We start from the raw sequence: 18848 nt of genomic DNA on the forward strand, positions 1-18848 counted from the left end.
AATAATAATGCTCGGAGTCAAGTTCGTGACATATATAATGTAGTATAATGTCATATAATATGATTAAGTGATTTGTGTCCAGTCAATTGCAAATAACTAACTTTAAATTTTAATAAACAACAAAAATAAATGCCACACATGTACTGCACCTACATGAATACAAATAAGAAAAAATAATTATACTCAAAAAAATGTCAGGTATATTAAAATGGGTTTCAAACTAAACAAATATATACAAAACACAATATTATATCCTTAAAAGTAAGAAACTACCCAGAGAGTGAGCTGCCTTAGTGGAGGTTTGCACTCTTGGAGTAGTTTTTGTTTAAAATAAATGCTGTCTACCTTTTTGTTGGCTACAATTCTCAGAAACTGCTGGGGAGAAGTAAGGATTTGACTTAACGATCACTTTATAGGAAGCAGTGTGTAACAGTATCCTTTCTAAACTTGTTTAAATAAGACAGGATTGATAAAAGCACAAATCAGGTTTTTATCATCTGAGTGATAACAAAAATCTGGTATTTGGAAATCATCATCATGTGTCTGTCATGAATAAATAAATGTGTAAAATTAAATAAATGGTTCTAGTAGCTCATCGGTCAGATGTCATGCAAATATAAAACAAAGTTTTTGTTAATTGACAGATGTCCCTTTTTCAGAATTGTCTGTAGTAGATAATGAAAAAATAAGAACTTTTCTCCCATTTATTTGTTGATCTATCAGTTAATGACTCTGGTGTAGTATGAAGTACCATGGTGGAGGTCTTTATACAGCTGACATTTCACAGAGCCACCCAGTGTGATGGATTGGTGTCTTTACTGGGTCGATTCTGCCCAGAATTTGATTTTATTTATTTCAATCTAAATCTTAAAATAAAGAAAACCCAAAACCACATTCACATTAATTCAAAGGAAAACACAATTTTATTCAAAGATGGTTAAGAGTCCACTAACCTGTGTTGCCGTCTGATGGTCACATTTTGAAGTCTCAAGTACCAAAAATATCAGAGTCACAATGGTTCAAAATCTCTATATGGGAAAAGAAATGGAAATCAGTCAAACAAAACTGACTGATAGAGGAACATGTAGCAGCAAATGAAGTCTGGCTCAAATGTGACCAAAAGGCAAGCATCAGCACTGAGTCAACAGTTGCTAATTTTAGTTTCTAAGTAACAGTAAAAAAAACATGAAGTTGAGCAGAAACAGGCACAGAAATAAAAATAAGTTCCCAGGCTCTTCATCCTCTTTTACCTTCCCTTTTTATGCAACAGTGCATTTTATGGAGAGAAACTTATACAATAATGTATATTAAAAAATGGAGATAAAGTCCAGAAATTGGATTCAGTGTATATTATTGCCTTGAGGAGGGTTTTGCTCCTGGTCTCTAGACACATTTTTGTTTGTTTGTTTGGTTTTTAACACATTTTTTTTTGTGATGGGGAAGCTATGTGTGTGTGCAGACAGATAAACAGACACACACTCGCATTAACCCAGTTCCGAGCAATGTTTTTACTCTGGCAGTGCCAATCTTGCCTTGGGTCAGCGACTGCTACGCAAAAAGCAATAGGAGCTCAATTGAATATCATCTTATAAGCCAGTGTCACTAATCTCACCTGGAACAGTTTGATCAAATTCTAAAAGAACACTGCTGATTCGGTTATAGCAGCTTCTGGCTATAAGATAACAGAAAACTGGCTGTCTTTGTACAGCAAATGTAGTTATTTTGTCTTTTCATAACACTTGATTTCATTTGATATGTGAACATGTTTCATGTGGGTTTCATTATCATGATGCCATATTTTTCTTTTTTTAATTTGAAAACATCACGTTTTGCTAATTATGTGTGTGTATAAGGAAAATGGATCCTGCAGTATTTCTGACTTACTTTTATTGCATGGGCCATATAAATTTAAGCCTCTGTTTATTTTAAGCCAGCTCATAAAACCATATTTCTGCTCATGTCTGTTTTCATTTATTACATGTATTTTTTTTTTATCCTTTTCCTCCTCCAGAGAACACACAGTGACTTGATGAATTACCAAGACTCAAGAAGGATTTCTGTTTCTGTGAGAGTGACTCAAGTGACTCATTATGCAAATGTCCTGTTTATCAGACCCGTTGCCCTGACTTCACACCTGATGAAGACCATGGAGAGTGTTATGTATTTAGTAAAATCAGTTTATAGTTTGTGGTACTACTTTCTGTTACAAAGTAGAGAACACAAAGTGTGGTGTATGTGCGCATTGATATGCCTGCGCCTTTCCTTAGACTGGTTATTAAAGTAAATTACTACAACTAAAGAAGGCGTCGTTACTTACCAGTTAAGTTATAAGAGAGAATATAACAGACTGGCGACGAGGATTAAAACGGATCCCTGATGTGCATTGGACGACAGAGAGGGGGAAATCCTTGCCAAAAAGACACGAAAAAGAGGTTAGGGCCAAAACAACTAACCCTCCGTGTGGATGCTAGCTCACCTGCCTGGCTAAAGAGAGGACGTGAGTAACATCAATTCTTTTAAGTGAAGGACGCTTATAAAAATACCGAGAAAATGTCAGGAGGCGTTGGACAAATGGACGTTTTTGATAATGGCACAGAGGATTGGACAACATATGTAGAGAGAGTTGAACAGTATTGTCGGGCTAACAAAGTAGAGGATGAGAGGAAAGTTGCTGTGTTACTGAGTGTGATGGGAGCGAAAACATACAACTTGTTGCGCAGCCTCATCACACCGACCAAACCAGCTGACAAAAGTTTCAAGGAGATCACAGAAGTGCTCCAAAAACATTTCCAACCGAAGCCACTGGTTATAGCCGAACGTTTCCGATTTCATAAACGAAATCAATTAAAGAATGGATTTGGCATGCCTGGAACTGTACACAATGCAAGAGAAAGATAATGATGCAATATGGCTCACACCTAAAATACAAGGGATTGAGTTACAGATGGAACTGGACACTGGGTGTGCTCTCTCACTGATTTCATATGAAGATTACAGAAACAAATTCCTAATCTGAAACTGAAGCACACCTCAGTGAAACTGAAAACGTACACAGGTGAAAGAATAACTCCTCTGGGAAAACTAAAAGTGAAAGTGGAATATGAGAAAAAGAAATGCAACCTGGAACTTTATGTTCTGAAAAATGGAGGTGTGCCATTATTTGGGCGTGACTGGTTGAAACACATCCACCTCAACTGGAAAGAAATAAAGTCAATGAGACTAGAACGAGGCCTGAGTGCAAATTCTGTAGATGAAAGACTGAAACAGATCCTTAATAACCATGCCCAGGTGTTCAAAGATGGAATCGGCACCCTGAAAAATATTAAAGCACAGATCATACTAGAGGACAATGCAAAACCAAGATTCCACAAGGCATGCCCTGTACCTTATGCTTTACGCCCTAAAGTTGAAGCAGAGCTCCAACGCTTGGAAGAGCAAGGAATACTTACCAAGGTGGAATGGTCAGATTGGGCTACACCAATAGTATCAGTAAGCAAGAAAGCAAGTGACAGTGTGCGGATCTGTGGTGATTTTAAGGTTTCAGTGAACCCAGTTCTCCGCATAGATCAGTACCCACTTCCACGGATAGAAGACATATTCACAGCAGTAGCAGGTGGCAAACACTTTTCAAAAATTGACCTTGCCCAGGCTTATCTCCAGATGGAAGTAGAAGAGACATCCAGGAAATATCTGGTAATAAACACTCACAAAGGCCTATATCAGTACAACAGACTGGTATTTGGTATCGCCAGTGCCCCAGCAGTATGGCAACGTGCCATGGATCAGGTCCTACAAGGCATTCCAGGAACACAGTGTTTTCTGGATGACATAATCGTCACTGGTGTTGATGAGGAGACTCATCTGGCTAACCTAACAGCAGTCCTGGCCAGGCTAGAAAAATATGTACTGAGAGCAAACAAAAACAAATGTAAGTTCTTTAAGGATGCCATTGAGTATTGTGGACACAAGATCGACAGACATGGGCTCCACAAAACCAAGGACAAAGTTGAAGCAGTCCTGAAGGCACCAGAACCTAAAAATGTGAGTCAGCTACGCTCTTTCTTGGGCTTAGTTAATTATTACCACAAGTTTCTACCAAACCTTTCAACAGTCCTTCAAGCGGTCAATGAAAGCCAGTCGCACAGAGGGGAAGGCGCTACAACAGAAAATAGACAATTTCTTACTGGCTTACAGGAACGCCACTCATGCAACAACTGGACACACACCTGCAATGCTCTTCATGGGACGGAATCTGAGATCACGTCTAGATTTGCTGAAACCAGACATTCGCAAGGATGTCCAAGATAAACAGTCTTCCATGGTGGAAGCAACAAGAAACAAAACTAGATTCTTCAATGTTGGACAAAAAGTTCTCGCCAGGGACTACAGAGACCCAAGTCAGAAATGGCAGCCTGGCACGATTCTGTCACGGACCGGACCACTGACATACACTGTAAATGTTGGAGCCAACTTAGTCTGGCGTAGACATGTTGATCAGATTGTAGATGCGGAAAGTCACATGGTTCCACAGCAACCTGAGAGCACATCTACACCTCAAGATTCAGAAGAGTTTGCCCTCGCTTCACCACCTGAGGTTCAGGATTTACGTAAAACTACCAATGCTCAAACACCTGAACTTCCCACACAGAGCACTATGGAGTCTGACCAAACAGGCAGACGGTACCCTGAGAGAAATCGCAGAGCACCTCAGAGACTGAACTTATAGGTTTCAAGTTAATTTTGTAGGAAAGCAGTTCAAATGTTTAAGAGGAAACAACCTACCTCCATGTTGTAAATCACTGAGTAGGTGTCATATTTCAGTTCAAGTTAAATTATTGGTTTACAGCATTTATCTGAAAATATTTTGATTGTTTGGTACCTATTGTGTTCATCAAAGTTGGATGGGAGGAACTGTTATGTATTTAGTAAAATCAGTTTATAGTTTGTGGTACTACTTTCTGTTACAAAGTAGAGAACACAAAGTGTGGTGTATGTGCGCATTGATATGCCTGCGCCTTTCCTTAGACTGGTTATTAAAGTAAATTACTACAACTAAAGAAGGCGTCGTTACTTACCAGTTAAGTTATAAGAGAGAATATAACAGAGAGTATCATTCTACACCACCTTTGCCCACTAGTCGGGAGAGATCTAGACTCGCTGCAGTTTACCTACCAGCTGAACATCGGGGCGGATGACACTGTCACGTACCTGCTGCATCGGGCCTTCTCTCATCTGGAGAGCACCAGGTGCACACTGAGTCATGTTTTTTGATTTCTCCAGTGCCTTCAATACAATCCAACCCTCAGTGCTAAGGGAGAAGATGCAGGGAGCTGGAGTGGACCATCAGCTGTCCTCATGGATTATTGACTACCTCACCAGTAGACCCCAGTATGTGAGGCTGCGGGACTGTGTTTCTGAGGTGGTAGTCTGTAGCACGGGGGCCCCACAAGGAACAGTACTCGCCCCTTTTCGCTTCACCCTGTACACTGCGGACTACAGTTATAACACGGACACTTGCCATCTCCAGAAGTTGTCAGATGACACCGCCATTGTGGGTCAGGTGTCGGAGGGAAATACAGTGGGGTCGTCAATGACTTCGTCAACTGGTGCGAACAGAACAGATCTTTGCATCAATGCCAGCAAGACAAAGGAGCTGGTGATTGACTTCAGCAAGAAGCCACCCCCTATTACACCAGTGAACATCCAGGAATTGGACATTGAAACGGTGGAGGAGTACAAATACCTGGGTGTTCACCTCAACTACAAACTGGACTGGTCCACAAACACAAATGCACTTTACAAAAAGGGTTTAAGTCGTCTCCACCTGCTACGGCGGGTGAGATCCTTCAGGGTGAACAGGACACTCATGAGGACATTTTCCGACACTGTGGTGGTGTCTGCTATTTTCTATGCTGTGGTCTGCATGAGTGGTGGAATGGCAGAGAGGGACAGGGGGAAACTCAACAAACTAGTCAGGAGGGCCAGCTCTGTCCTGGACTGTCCACTGAAGTCCATCGAGCAGGTTGGGGAGGAGAGGATGTTGTCTAAGCTAATATCCATCATGGACAACACCTCCCACCCCCTGCATGAAACTGTATGAGCACTGAGCAGCTCATTCAGCAGTCGAGTTTTACACCCACAGTGTAGGAAGGAGCGCTACCGCAAGTCATTCTTACCAGCAGCTGTCAGACTCTATAATGCAGCTTAACATTCTTTTGGTCATCTTACTCACCAGCTTGTTTGTTTACCACCTTGTGTCTTCCTTTTATATTTTATTGTCCTTTGCTGTAAGAGTTCTGTAACACCGAAATTTCTCATCCGTGGGATAATAAAGGTTTATTCTATTCTATTCACACCCCGTTCTCTGTTTACCATCGGGGAAGGGGGTGTACGGAGGAATTGGCCATCTGATTGGGGTCTGGATGTGGGGCCTCCCTGCTGCTGGGGGCGGGGGCGGCCTGCTTGTCTCCACCCCAGGGAACAGGGTATCATCTCCTGGGTCTAGGTACCATCACCTCTCTGAGGGTGAAGGTGCCTGGACCTAGGGTATAGAGTATGTTTAGGGATTGTGAGTGTGTGTACAGTGTCCATTTATGTTTGTCTCCACGTTTGGCGAGTGACAAGTATTTGTATATGTGCGCATGAGAGTGGGAATGTACACTTGTGTCTGTGTGTGCCTGTTTGTCTGTGTCTATATGTCAGGTCAAGTCTTAGACTCCACCTCTCTGGGAACATCTCAGGCCCTCCCAGGTGTGGGGGCCTATCTCCCCCACCACACTATCTGTCGTTGGCTGATGCCCTCAGACATTGGTGCATTGGTGGTTCTGGGTGTCTGGGGCCGGGCGCTCAGGTATGTACCGGCTCACTCCCGGTGGCTACCTAGCGTGTAAACCAACTGATTACATTTTAACATTCTACTAGAGTTTATTCATTCATTCAAGTGTTAAAGTCTAATGTGAACTTCAAAGAAAGTTTCAATGACGCTGGCCAGCAGCAATTGACAGTAGCGTTGAGCAACTGAAAAGTTAAGGATATCCTCAACAACTTACCTTGGTACCAGAAAAGAGTCATTTTTGTTGCATCTTTGTGCTGCCATCCTGCCCTGGTTAATATATCATGATGACCATGCTATCTTACCATTTTTGACAACAAAAGTTTCTCATTCAACTTGAGGGTTTTTTTTTTGTCAGAAGATGCATGATTCTTCATGACTCTTCCATGGCAGCTGATATTTCACACACATGGTCTGGAACTGATTAGTTTCAAATTCACTGCACAGCAGGAACTGCAAAATGACACTGACCCTGATAATAACTCTTTCTTCAACATTAAAATCTGTTTTTATTACTCCCTGGACGACCAGTTTAATAGCACCATCACACAAGATAAATTTTCAATACTTCACAGTTTTACACTTTAATAACAACAGAAGCCTGTAGGCCAACTTTCACAACATCAAACATTACCCCAGTCACTTTGCACATATTTTAATACAATAGCTATATCATTTGAAATGTGTCACAACTGAAATTTTTATATGAAAAAAGAAAAAGGTTATTGTAATTTGTAGAACAACAGGCTCTAGTATAGTTGCATTTAATAGTTGGAAGAAAGACCTGGAATAAAATTTTACCAAAAACACCCACAAAAATAATGTTTATCTTTGGCAATGTCGATACTGATTTGTTGAATCCAAATTAGCACAAATCAACAGATGATTTTATCAACATATACAATATATACAGACTCAACTTATGTCCTAACCTCATTAGACCCGGCTGAATTCCTTCTCATTGTGTAACATATATTTACTAATAAAGAACATTCTAGAGAATAATATACTAAGTGCATTATTTAAAAAATGATATCAGTTACAACGTACCAGTATTTAAACGAACTGTTTTTAATGTAGCAATTTTCTACTCTGCTTGAGCACTCAAAGCACTTAGTACAACACATGCAGGCATCCATATAATCTAACATTCACTCACACTCCAGTGAATGCATTGCAGTTCAGTATCTTGCAGAATGATACTTTGGCATGATTTATTGGCAATGATTTATTGAATCCAAACAAGCACAATTTGACAGCCAAGCATCGAACCACCAGCTTTCCAATTGGCAGACAACTTGTCAGGGATATCCTTGTAAAGTAATTTCCCCTTGTGTTCTACATAGTTGTTAAATTCGCAATTTACAGTTTACAGGTGAAGATTTTTCCGCAATTTTTGTGAATCGCCTGTTTTTAACTTAAATAACTTATAGAATGCTAATAAAATAGTAAATCAATCAATCAACATTTCATAATTTATGTATATCATGTCAGAGCTTCATTGACTAGAAAAAAAAACTATAATTTTTTATATTTTTTATATTATTATTTCTTCTTTTAATTCATGCTACCTAGAAGAGTGGCATGGTGGTGAACACTGTTGCCTCACAGAAAGGTTCTGGGTTCAAATCAACCATCTAACTGGGGCCTTCCTGTGTGGTGCTTACTTTTTCTACCTGTGTCTGCATAGGTTCTCTCTGGGTATTCCAGCTTCCTCTCACAGTCCAAAGTCAAGCAGTTATTGGTGTTAAATGGTGAATCGAAATTGTGTTTATGAGTATGAATGATTGTCTATCTCTATGTGTTAGTCCTGTGACAGGCTAGTGACTTGTACCCAGCATCTCACCCTATTTCAGCTGGGATATAGGGTAAACCTGAATTGGATAAGAGGAATAGATGGAATAGATAGGGTATTAGGTGACCATGTCTTTAAAGATTCAGGGTAGCTACGATGTATTTCCAGTGTATCCAAATGCTTTTGATGCCTCTTTTTACCCTATTAACCCCTGTCTCTCTTCAAGTCTTTCCTCTGCCCAATGCTCCTGTACTTGTGTGACTGGAGCATTGGGCAGGTCAGTCTGTAGGGCAGCTCTGAGGTTAGCCCAGAATAACCTTTGTTTTGCCCTGTCTTGAGGCCACTCCAGATATGTGTGGCGGTTCATCATGGACTTCAGCTGGTAGTACTTGGATGGGATTAGGTATTGAGGCAGAGGCTCAAGCAGTACCAGCACAATGCTGTCTGAGCCCAGAGTGAGACGTTGGTGGGTGGCGAAGTAGAGCTCGTAATGACACCACTCGCTCTTGACAAAGTGAGCAGAGAGGACAAACACAGAGCGCCTGCATTTCTCCACACAGCTGATGATGTTCTCAATGATCGTCTTTCCCGGCACAAAATCTTTCTCGTGATGACAGATTCTAAGCCCTCCTGCGGGGCCTTCGAGGTTGGGAAGAAGGGAATTGCGCACCCAGTCAACATCGTGCTGGCTATAAGACACAAACGCGTGGAACTCCAGACCCACCAGATCCTCGGGCCGAGCTTGTTGCAGTCTTGCACGATGTTTGGCTCTTGTCCACTGCCAGATCATGCCCATGTACCAGGGAACATCCAAACAGTGACACAGAATCACAATGGAAATAATCAGTGTCCCTGCTGGAACCAAAATTGCAACCACTAGAAGGCCAATGCTGCAGGAGACCTCTGGGATCGAGATGTCTCTTAAAGTTGAGTTTCTAACGTCCTCGGGGTATGTGCAGTAATAGCCCTGTGGCCAATTCAGCAGCTCAATACCTGATTGGTTGTTGTTGTTCTTTTCAGAATTGGTAGCGAGCTTTATGAAACCTCTGAGAGTGCAGGTACAGGTGAAGGGGTTAAAACTGACATCTAGGATATGCAGTTCGGGACAGCTTTCCAATATGTTCACAGATGGGGCATGGAGAGAATTTGACCTGAGCAGAAGCTTGTGGAGTGTGGGGAAAGTGCCACAACCTGGCAGGTCCCGCAGCCGGTTAGCATTTAGATTCAGAGTTGAAAGGTTTCTCAGTTTAAAGATGGATTGCGGAACCACCGAAATCTGGTTGTTCTGGAGGTCCAGTATCTGTGTCCCATTTGGTAGACATTGAAAAACTGACTCAGTCAAACTATTAGAAGACAGATTTATATTGGTGATGCTTGCTGGCCAGATGCACTGTGATGACTGGTCATACCCTATGGAGTTGACGCTGAGGTCCAGATGTTGCAGGGACGACATATATCGAAAACGTTGGCTCAGTATCTCAAGTTTTTTAAGACTGTTGCCTATCAGAGTCAAGTTCTTCAGGTTACGCAGGTTCTGACATTCTACAAATTTATCATCCACCACACTTGAGAAGATGGTGTCAGACATAGCACAATTAGAAAAATCCAGCTGGCGTATTGGACTCTGTGACTTGGGACAGGTCATGTGTATTATTGGCGTGTCAGTAATCGCAACACTCTCCACTGGCATGCTGATGAAAAAGTTGTATAAAGCCTCCTGTGAGAAGAAGAAACTTGTTACCACTGCCTGGCTGGCTGTGAAAGAAATCACCTGTGATGTTTTGATCACTTCTGTTTCAACTCGAGGAGGCTGCATTATGTGCACATCAGAGGCATCAAGATGTTTCAAAGTTGTATTTAGAGCCACATTTACATATTCAGTTAAGTCGTGCCATTTAATTGTTATGTTGGTGAGATAAAAACTCGTTGTGTGGATTTTCACCGTCTCTCTTAGCTGCTTACTTAGGTCTTTGTAGCCATTTATCATATTCATTATCTCCACTTCAGCAAACAGAGACAGAGCATCAGCAGTCAGATTACGGTCAATTTTTTGATTATGTCCAAAGGCTATCTGCAGCCTTTGAGCATGAACATCCTCCAGGCTGCCTGCTTCATAATAAAGTCCATCCTCTAGTAATAACGTCAATGTACGTAGTTTCATTTTAGCAATGTTCTTGAAGTCACCCACGCTGATGTTTTTTGCTCCAACTGTTAATCTTTCCAGTTTTACAAGAGAGCTGAACTCACTCCCCAATGTCATGGTAAGAAATCTGTTAAAGGCCAAGTTTAGCACCAGGAGGTTCACTGTGTGTAGCAGGTATTGTTGACTTGAGAGGTTCTTGAGATTGTTGTGCGACAGGTCCAGATGTTCCAGGAGAGGCGTGTTAAGAAAAGTCTGTGGATCGATCTCCTCCAAATTATTCCATGACACATTCAGGAACCTGAGGTGAGTGGTTTTTTGAAAGTCTCCATTGTGAAGCTGACGTATGTAGTTGCGAGAGAGGTCTAAAAACTCAGTCGTCTGTGGCAGGTCAGTTGGGACAGAGGAGAGGTTTTGGGATGATCGGTCTACAAAGTTGTCAGGTGATGAAGTGCTCTTCTGAAGTCCCACCAACACGGCTGCTGTCCAGAGTACGGCTGCTGTGACCCTCATTGTTGCCTAAATAAAAGATATAGGTATTAGCTTTCATAATATTATTTATTTTTACCATCAGTTGTCAGAGTGTTGGATACATCAAAAAGAAATGTTCAAAAGTCCTACAATAAATTCTTTGTGGTGGTTATAATGCTTAGTAATTGCTGTAGAGAGGTGTGGATTTGATGTAATCATTTTAAAGGATTCAGTGTGCAATGCCTTAATTAAACAGTTTAAGTTTTTAATTAGGGTAGACAAATTGATAAATGTACAAATTAGGTTTTTATCAACTGAATAATGCAAAAATTGGAAACTGAAACTTCAGTAGAGTGTTAGAAATAATTGTTACGTCTCAAATTAAAACATTTTAATTTGAAGTCAGACTTGCACTGTTAGAAAAATCTGTAATTTCAGAATTTTCATATAAATTTTACAGCATTTTCCTGTCATTTTAAACACATGAAATATCAGTAAAATTACAAGAAATATTCTCTGCATTAACATATCTGATTTAATAAAAAATAAATAGAGAAGTGTACTTATGAATAAACATGTTTTTTTACATGCATTTACAGAAAATGTATTCATTTTTACACATAAAAAGAGTGTAAAAATACAGTTGCAAGCTTAACATGATTTATAGAAGAGACTAGAATAGAACAGAATGCCTATATTGTCTCTATACATTTGTACAATGAGATACAGAGCATCTCCTACTCACTTGGTGGGGGGTGGGGTGGGGTGGTGGCACAGTTCTGCAGCACTATATACAAATATACAAGCCAGTTTTAAAAAGTAATATGTAATAAATAGTGTTATTGCACATAGAATTTGGTATTGCACAGTGGGGAAACTGTTTTTGAAGAAAAAGAAACTGTGGGGAGTCGGTGCTCAGTGTGTGAGAGGAGGAGAGATAAGCTATGATACTGATCACTTATAAGCTATGTTTATTTAAAAAATATTACAGCTAAATTCTAATTTAATTCTAGAACTACATCCAAATTTTGATTCATTTAGTATAAAATTACACAAAACTGACTGATGAATGATGCAGGGTTACTTTACAGATAAATATGACAAGTACTGTAGTTAATGTCGTCTTGATAATAGACTTCAGGTTCTTCCCTCAGTGTTTTTCACTCTCCATGAGGTCCTTTGGTGTTAATTGTTATCATTATTATTACGTATTGTTATAATCTCTGTGTATTCCTGTTTCAAATGATTCTCTCTACCAGTTTTTTGTTTTTGTTTTTTGGGGGTTAGTCATTTCTCTCCTGTGTCTTGCATTTAGTTTTGCTTCCTTTGTATCATTTCCTTTGTTCATGTTCAGGTCATTCTTTAACCTCCACTCATGTGCTCCCTGTTCTCCAGATGTTTTTATTTTTTCCCCGTGGATATTCTGCATACATTCTAATTAAATTGTAGGTTTCACTTTCATTTGAAGTACTGCATTTCTATGCCTCTCACTCGATCCTTCATGACAGATCACACATGCATATGCAAATGCTGCTCACGCTGTTACACAATATAATTAATTTAGACTTTCCACTTAACCTAAACTCTTTACATACACACTACTCTAGTGCAAGAATAACTCTACAAAAACTTTGCAAACTCTCAATGATTTGCTTGGTGATATATCAAAAAAATATATATTAATGTCAGTATCAATGTAATTGTAACCTGGACGTGTGTCCCTCTATCTATAAAGAGATGATCTATACTGCTCACCCAAGTGCAATGTCTACAATATCCGAATCTAGGTTTGGGAAGGAGATTGGCGGTAGCAACTCTGTAAGAGCAATAAGACTTCCAACCCACATAACACGCACAACCACACGTTTATGAAACAAAGTTTGCTTTATATATATTTCCTTTGGATCAGTTCCCTTTACTCATCCTCAATGTAGGGATAACTTCAAATGCAGTAACTATCTCAAATGCATCACAAAAATAATTGAAACAATCAAAATAGATGTAAGACAAGAAACACAATATTTCAACACCCCAAAGAAAAGGAAAAAGAAAAGAAAATAGCATGTGAGTGTCCAGTTCTTTATGGTGTCAGTTTATTCAGTTACCCACTGTCCTGGGTTAAGAACTGAAAACGACCTGAATCTCAGGCGGGGAAAAAGTAGCAAAAGAAAATGATAAGGTGGGCTTCCTTTTGTTTTTTTCCCTACCGCCCTCCTAGTACGGCAGGCATCAACGTGTCGGCGTCCTGACACACAGAAGGCCTCCACAACAGCAACAGTGTCTTAGACTCATGATACCAGCTCCTCACTCGGCACACATGGAACTGTACCTAAAAAAACAACAACAAAAAAAAAAAACAGTCTGCACACAAATACGCAGAATGTTAGATGTCCACATTCCTTAAATGTCCTTGTTCCTAATGTCCTTGGTTCTTTTTAAATATTAAAATAAATTTGCATCTTGTGACACCTTAAAAGTAAATACACCGGTATTACTGTGCATCACCCGCAGTTACAGCTACAGCACAGCTATTGCACGTGAACTGCGCATAACCACTTAGCTGGCCGCGGCTGAACTAGCAGGCCCAAGAAAAGAAAAACACTAGACACTCATAATAAACAAAACTGTCACAACGTCACAATACTATAAAAACACATCTTAAACATCATTAAACACATTTACTACTATTCTGACTGGTTAGTTATTTTTTTCAGTGCATTGAACTGCAATCCGGTTCTTCAGTCTGACGTCACTAGCCGTGTCTAGGTCTAAACTCCGCTGTAGGTCCATATATCAAATGATCACTATGGCATTACTGAGAGTTGAAAAACTGTCTAAAGTCTTTCATCTTTAATAAAATGATCAGCGTTCTGCTCTACCAGGTGTAACAATTGAGTTTAACATCCAGGCATCCATGAAAACGGAATTTATGACATTTAACGGAGTTAGAAGTTAGCAGGGAGTTAGCTCGCTAGCTTCTATCTAAATACAATATAGCATGTCCTGACTGCGGGGTTTTGGAAACAAATTAAAACGTACAGCTCTGTTATCACTTCCAGCATAAATGAAGACAGAAAACTAAACAGCAGTGACGTTTGTAGGGTTACTGAAGTTGGGCTAGCTGGTATATAATGATGTGCTACGTGACCGCTAGCGACACAGCTATGTTAGCATAATATAAACAAGCTAACCTTTTTTCCACTCGATAAAAGTTAACGTGAGTGTTCTCGGTGGTCAGGAACAAATGTAATCGCATGGCAGGATGCTGTAAAATGACCAAACTTCAGCCAGGAGAACAACTGAGATAATCCATCCACAATACGAGGTTAGTCCACATCTCCTCAGACCTGACATGGGCTGCCCACATTCAGGTCCAGACCAAAAAGGCTAGGCAGCGCCTGTATCACCTACGACAACTGAGGAAGTTCAGGGTCTCTCCAAAGATCCTCAGGATTTTCTATACAGGCGCTGTGGAGAGCATCCTCACACAGAACATGACATCGTGGTTTGGGAACAGCTGTGTGAAGGACCAAAAAGCTCTCCAGAGAGTGATCCGTACAGCAGAACGCTGCTGCAGGATTGCTCTCCCCCCGCTTCAGGACACCTACACCAGGAGATGCCGGACTAGAGCAGCGCAGATACTGAAGGACCCGTCCCATCCTGGCAACAAACTGTTCCAACTTCTGCAATCTGGTAGAAGGTTCCGCATCTTCCGGGCAAGGACAGAGAGACTCAAGAGGAGCTTCTATCCCCAAGCCATCCGTGCCCTAAACACACACACCCGCCCTCTCACATCATCTATAATTGACTGAGTCAGGACTCTTCCAGACACTAAACCAAGGCACAATGTACATTTCAATTCCTTTAATTTTAAATATGTTTATATTGTCTATCCTGTAAAATAGTCAGATGTCTATTCATATTAATGTACAGAATTCACCTGCTTGCTGCTACTACTGCACATTCACCCAATGTATATACTATATACTATATATAATGTTCTTCCTCTACACCCCCCCCCCCCCCCCCCAATTTTTTTGCACATGTCGAGGAGCGTGTCAGGCTACATTTCACTGTGTGTTATACTTGTATAACTATGCATGTGACAAATAAAGAACCTTGAACCTTGAACCTAGTCATTCATATACTGCTGCATGGGATGGGCTGTAGTTACATCGTAAGGTTTTAAAAACTGAGCTTAAATAAATGATTAGCGGTAATAAAAGCAGAGGGAGGTCAACAGTGATCACTGACTGTTTTAGGAGCTTTTTGAGATTAAATAGAAGAAAATACATAATATTAAACATGTTAACAACACAAAAGCCATATTAAACGCAGACTACTTTAGGCCCGGAAGTAGGATTCCTCACATCATCACTTAACAATCGGATAGCGGTGCTAAGTGAGCTAGGCTAACTCACCAGAATAGTTCAAAAAGTTCAAAACACTCCGACTCCTTTGAGGTAGGTACCCGTCTGTGGTTCACCGCTAACGACAGCGCTCTCACAAATGTTAATAGAATCTCTTTTCTCTCTTTCAACTGGGAAAAACCGTGCTCGCGGCAGCATGGAGTTTTTCCTTGCCGTCCTTTTCCCCCTACACCACACCTTCACGCGCACCGAGCTGCAGATGATGCCTTCAGGGCAAGCCCGGAAATTAAACTATCAAACAAGAACTACGATGCATTCAAAGAACCCTGTACTTCTGATTGCTGTAAATCTTACCAGGGTTACATAATTAAAGTCAATGTTTACTTACTAACTACAAATTATTTTTTTGTTTGTTTTTTGTATTTAATTCAAATGATGCTTCTTGAAGATAAATCCTAGCACAAGATGATATAGAGAAGAACACTTTCAGCAGCCATCTTCCCTGAAATGAGAACATTTTCTCATCTTTAAGGAGAACTGGATGCTAGTCTGGTTCTGATATTCTTTGGAGAATGTCAGATGATTTTCACAGTGCGGTACTGTGAGCACGAGTCCCACTAAAAGGCTGCCAGCATTTATTCTGTACCTTTTTGCACAAAGAGATAGGTCCTAAGGCTCAGTCCTGTCCTGTCCTGCTTCCTTCATGCAATAGCCTCTCCCCTGGTATCCCCTCTACCACATGCAAAGCTTTTAAGAAAAAAAAAACTAAAAGCACAGAGCTGCAAAAAAAAGAACTAGGTTGCAGGGCTGGCATTACCAAACTGTTAAATGGTGCGTTATACCCATTTCCCGGTGTGTACATTCACATGCATCTGAGGGAATTTTACCACACGTGCCTAGCCCCCACAACAAGCGACTGTGCCGCCACTAAAGCAAAATCAAAAAGAACCTAGAAGTTGTGGCATACAAAACAGCAAACAACTCAGGAAATAAAATATAAGGAGACAAGAACAAATGCACACACTCTAAAATACAACTCCTTTTAAAAGCACAATTACAATATAACAAACAGTTAAGATGAAAACACCATAAAACAATGAACCAGTCAATGCCAGTCCATAAATAACAGCAAAGCAACAACAAGGCTACAACAAGACAGCAGCAGTGTGTAGGCCTGTAACAAGAGAGGGAAAACAATCATCCAGTGTCCACCCTACGATAGATAACCCATGAGGATCCTACTTACCCTTTAATAGTTATACATATTATTATTATAGTATTATTATTATATTCCTCCCTGCAGCTGTCAGACTGTACAATCAGAACTGTACTGTACAATCAGAACTGCTCCCAAAAAACATAGATGTTTACATCTGCGCTGTAACTGCAATAAGTTAATTAACCGATTCGCACTACAACCTGGTTTGCCTCTTACCTGTAGTTATTTTTATTTAATTTAATAACTGTACAGTACTCTGTTTATAGTAACCATTGTCCTTAATGTAAGAAAAATTGTGTATGTTTCTGTTCCGTGTCCTGTGTACTGTTTGTTTGTATATGTGTCTTTTTGGCTGCTGTTACAACCAAATTTCCCCTTGTGGGACAATTAAAGGATTATTCTATTCTATTCTATTCTATTCTATTCTATTCTATTCTATTCTATTCTATTCTATTCTATTCTATATTAACCAGTTGCCAGGGGAAATGAATGCGGTCTGCAATACTTAACAGGCTGTGATCTTTGCCACCTTGAACAGAAATTAGTGCAAACTGCCAGAGCTCAGGAGTAGACTACAGTTGTTCCTTATAACCAACGTCTGATTAACAGCTAAGGGAGAGGTTAATGTTCATGCTGCATTCACAGAAAGCATGTTTGAACCAACATCCACCACATCTAACCCACTACATTTACTTTTACAAATTGTTAGGAGTTTTCTGTATTAGTGCATTACAGCAGTATTATGAAATTATTACACAAAGTAAATTTAGTGTTTTATTTAGCTAAACTCTTTCAATATTCACATCCATCAGTATGCACTTGATAAGATCTGTAATGTAATTACAATAACATTTTCTGTATATTTCTAATATTGTTTAATTTCCGTTTACACCTAAAAGAACTGTATTTTAATGTAATACAATGTAAAAAAAAAAAAGGACTTTTTTGTGTATTTTAATTATAGACAATTTCTGTGTTTTTACATGATGACAAATGTAAACACGGTAAATTTCAGTTATTGTGCGCTATTTTTCTGCTGCTAGAATATTACTGGGTTTTATGGGTTTAAAAAAAATAGTTTATGTAACACTTTTTGATTTTAGTCAGTATACTAAAAATATGCCAGACGTGTATTAAAAGCATCAAGGCTAAAAAGAAATTTGGCTGAGCAGAAAGATGAAAGAAATTTAAGGAACAGGCCAGAGTGATGTGAAAACATCATTTTGAAAGGAACTTACCTGGAACAACACTGGTTACTTTCTTTAAGATCAGACTTACTTTTAATTTTTTTGAACTGGTTAAATTCTAATTGGTTTGGTTTACCGTTTTTTCTGGAAGTGAGTTTTTCCTTTGTGAATGTGGCTTGCTGTGTGCTTATCATAGAATTGTTGCTCTGTTTTCTTTAATTCCCGTGGTTTTCTTGGTGTCAGTTTTGTTGGAATCTTTTTATATATATATATATATATATATATATATATATATATATATTGTTGGGGACAACAAAGAAAGCAAATAGACATTTAGAAAAGCTGCTTTTTCTAAATATCAAAAAACAGTGTGAGCAAAAAGGGAATGTTAATACTGTCATAAATATAAAATACTGCCATTTCATATCATGGTATGAGTTTATGATTATTTATGCATTCATAAATCCCACCAAAACTTTGAAAGCAGACATTTGACATCGTCATATTTTAGATTACTTTCAATTAAGTGTTTTTCTTGACTCATGTAATCTAGATATTAAAATAAAATAAAAAAATCCAAAACCACAATAAAAAAACCACTCTGGAAAACACCATTTAGTTCATAGACGGATAAAAAAAAGAGCACTAACCTTTATTGTGGTCTGATGGTCACGTTTTTAAGTCTCACGTACAAAATCATCAGAGTCACAGTGGTTCCAAATCTCTGGATATGGGGAAAAAAGGAAATCAGTAAGACAAAACTGACTGATCGAGAAAGGTATACCACCAAATAAAATTTGGATTAAATGTGACCAAAAGTCATGCGTTAGCACT

The 18848-nt window shown here is 39.5% G+C and overlaps 1 protein-coding gene across 3 annotated transcripts; it reads right to left on the reverse strand.

Annotated features, from left to right (window-relative positions):
• Positions 1-7364: 7364 nt before the first annotated feature.
• On the reverse strand, positions 7365-18848 carry LOC146677619 (toll-like receptor 1). Of its 3 annotated transcripts, XM_085424404.1 has the most exons (3): positions 15660-15846; positions 13446-15005; positions 7365-11286 (listed from the first exon to the last, which is right to left on the reverse strand). In XM_085424404.1, exon 3 carries the CDS (start codon positions 11278-11280, stop codon positions 8824-8826), a length of 2457 nt encoding a protein of 818 aa, XP_085280530.1. In that variant the 5' UTR covers positions 11281-11286; positions 13446-15005; positions 15660-15846; the 3' UTR covers positions 7365-8823. The 3 variants fall into 3 exon arrangements, with proteins under 3 accessions (XP_085280530.1, XP_085280539.1, XP_085280521.1); XM_085424413.1 differs by lacking the exons at positions 13446-15005; positions 15660-15846 and adding an exon at positions 18665-18848; XM_085424395.1 differs by lacking the exon at positions 13446-15005.

The sequence above is a fragment of the Rhamphochromis longiceps genome, linkage group LG2, assembly GCF_057381845.1.
Source record: "Rhamphochromis longiceps isolate RC_006_pf linkage group LG2, R_longiceps_female_GT1.1, whole genome shotgun sequence".
Lineage (NCBI taxonomy): Eukaryota > Metazoa > Chordata > Actinopteri > Cichliformes > Cichlidae > Rhamphochromis > Rhamphochromis longiceps.

What these genes read in the sequence shown, in the direction of transcription:
- LOC146677619 (XM_085424413.1), bottom strand. Translation starts at nt 11,280, where the DNA reads ATGAGGGTCACAGCAGCCGTACTCTGGACAGCAGCCGTGTTGGTGGGA.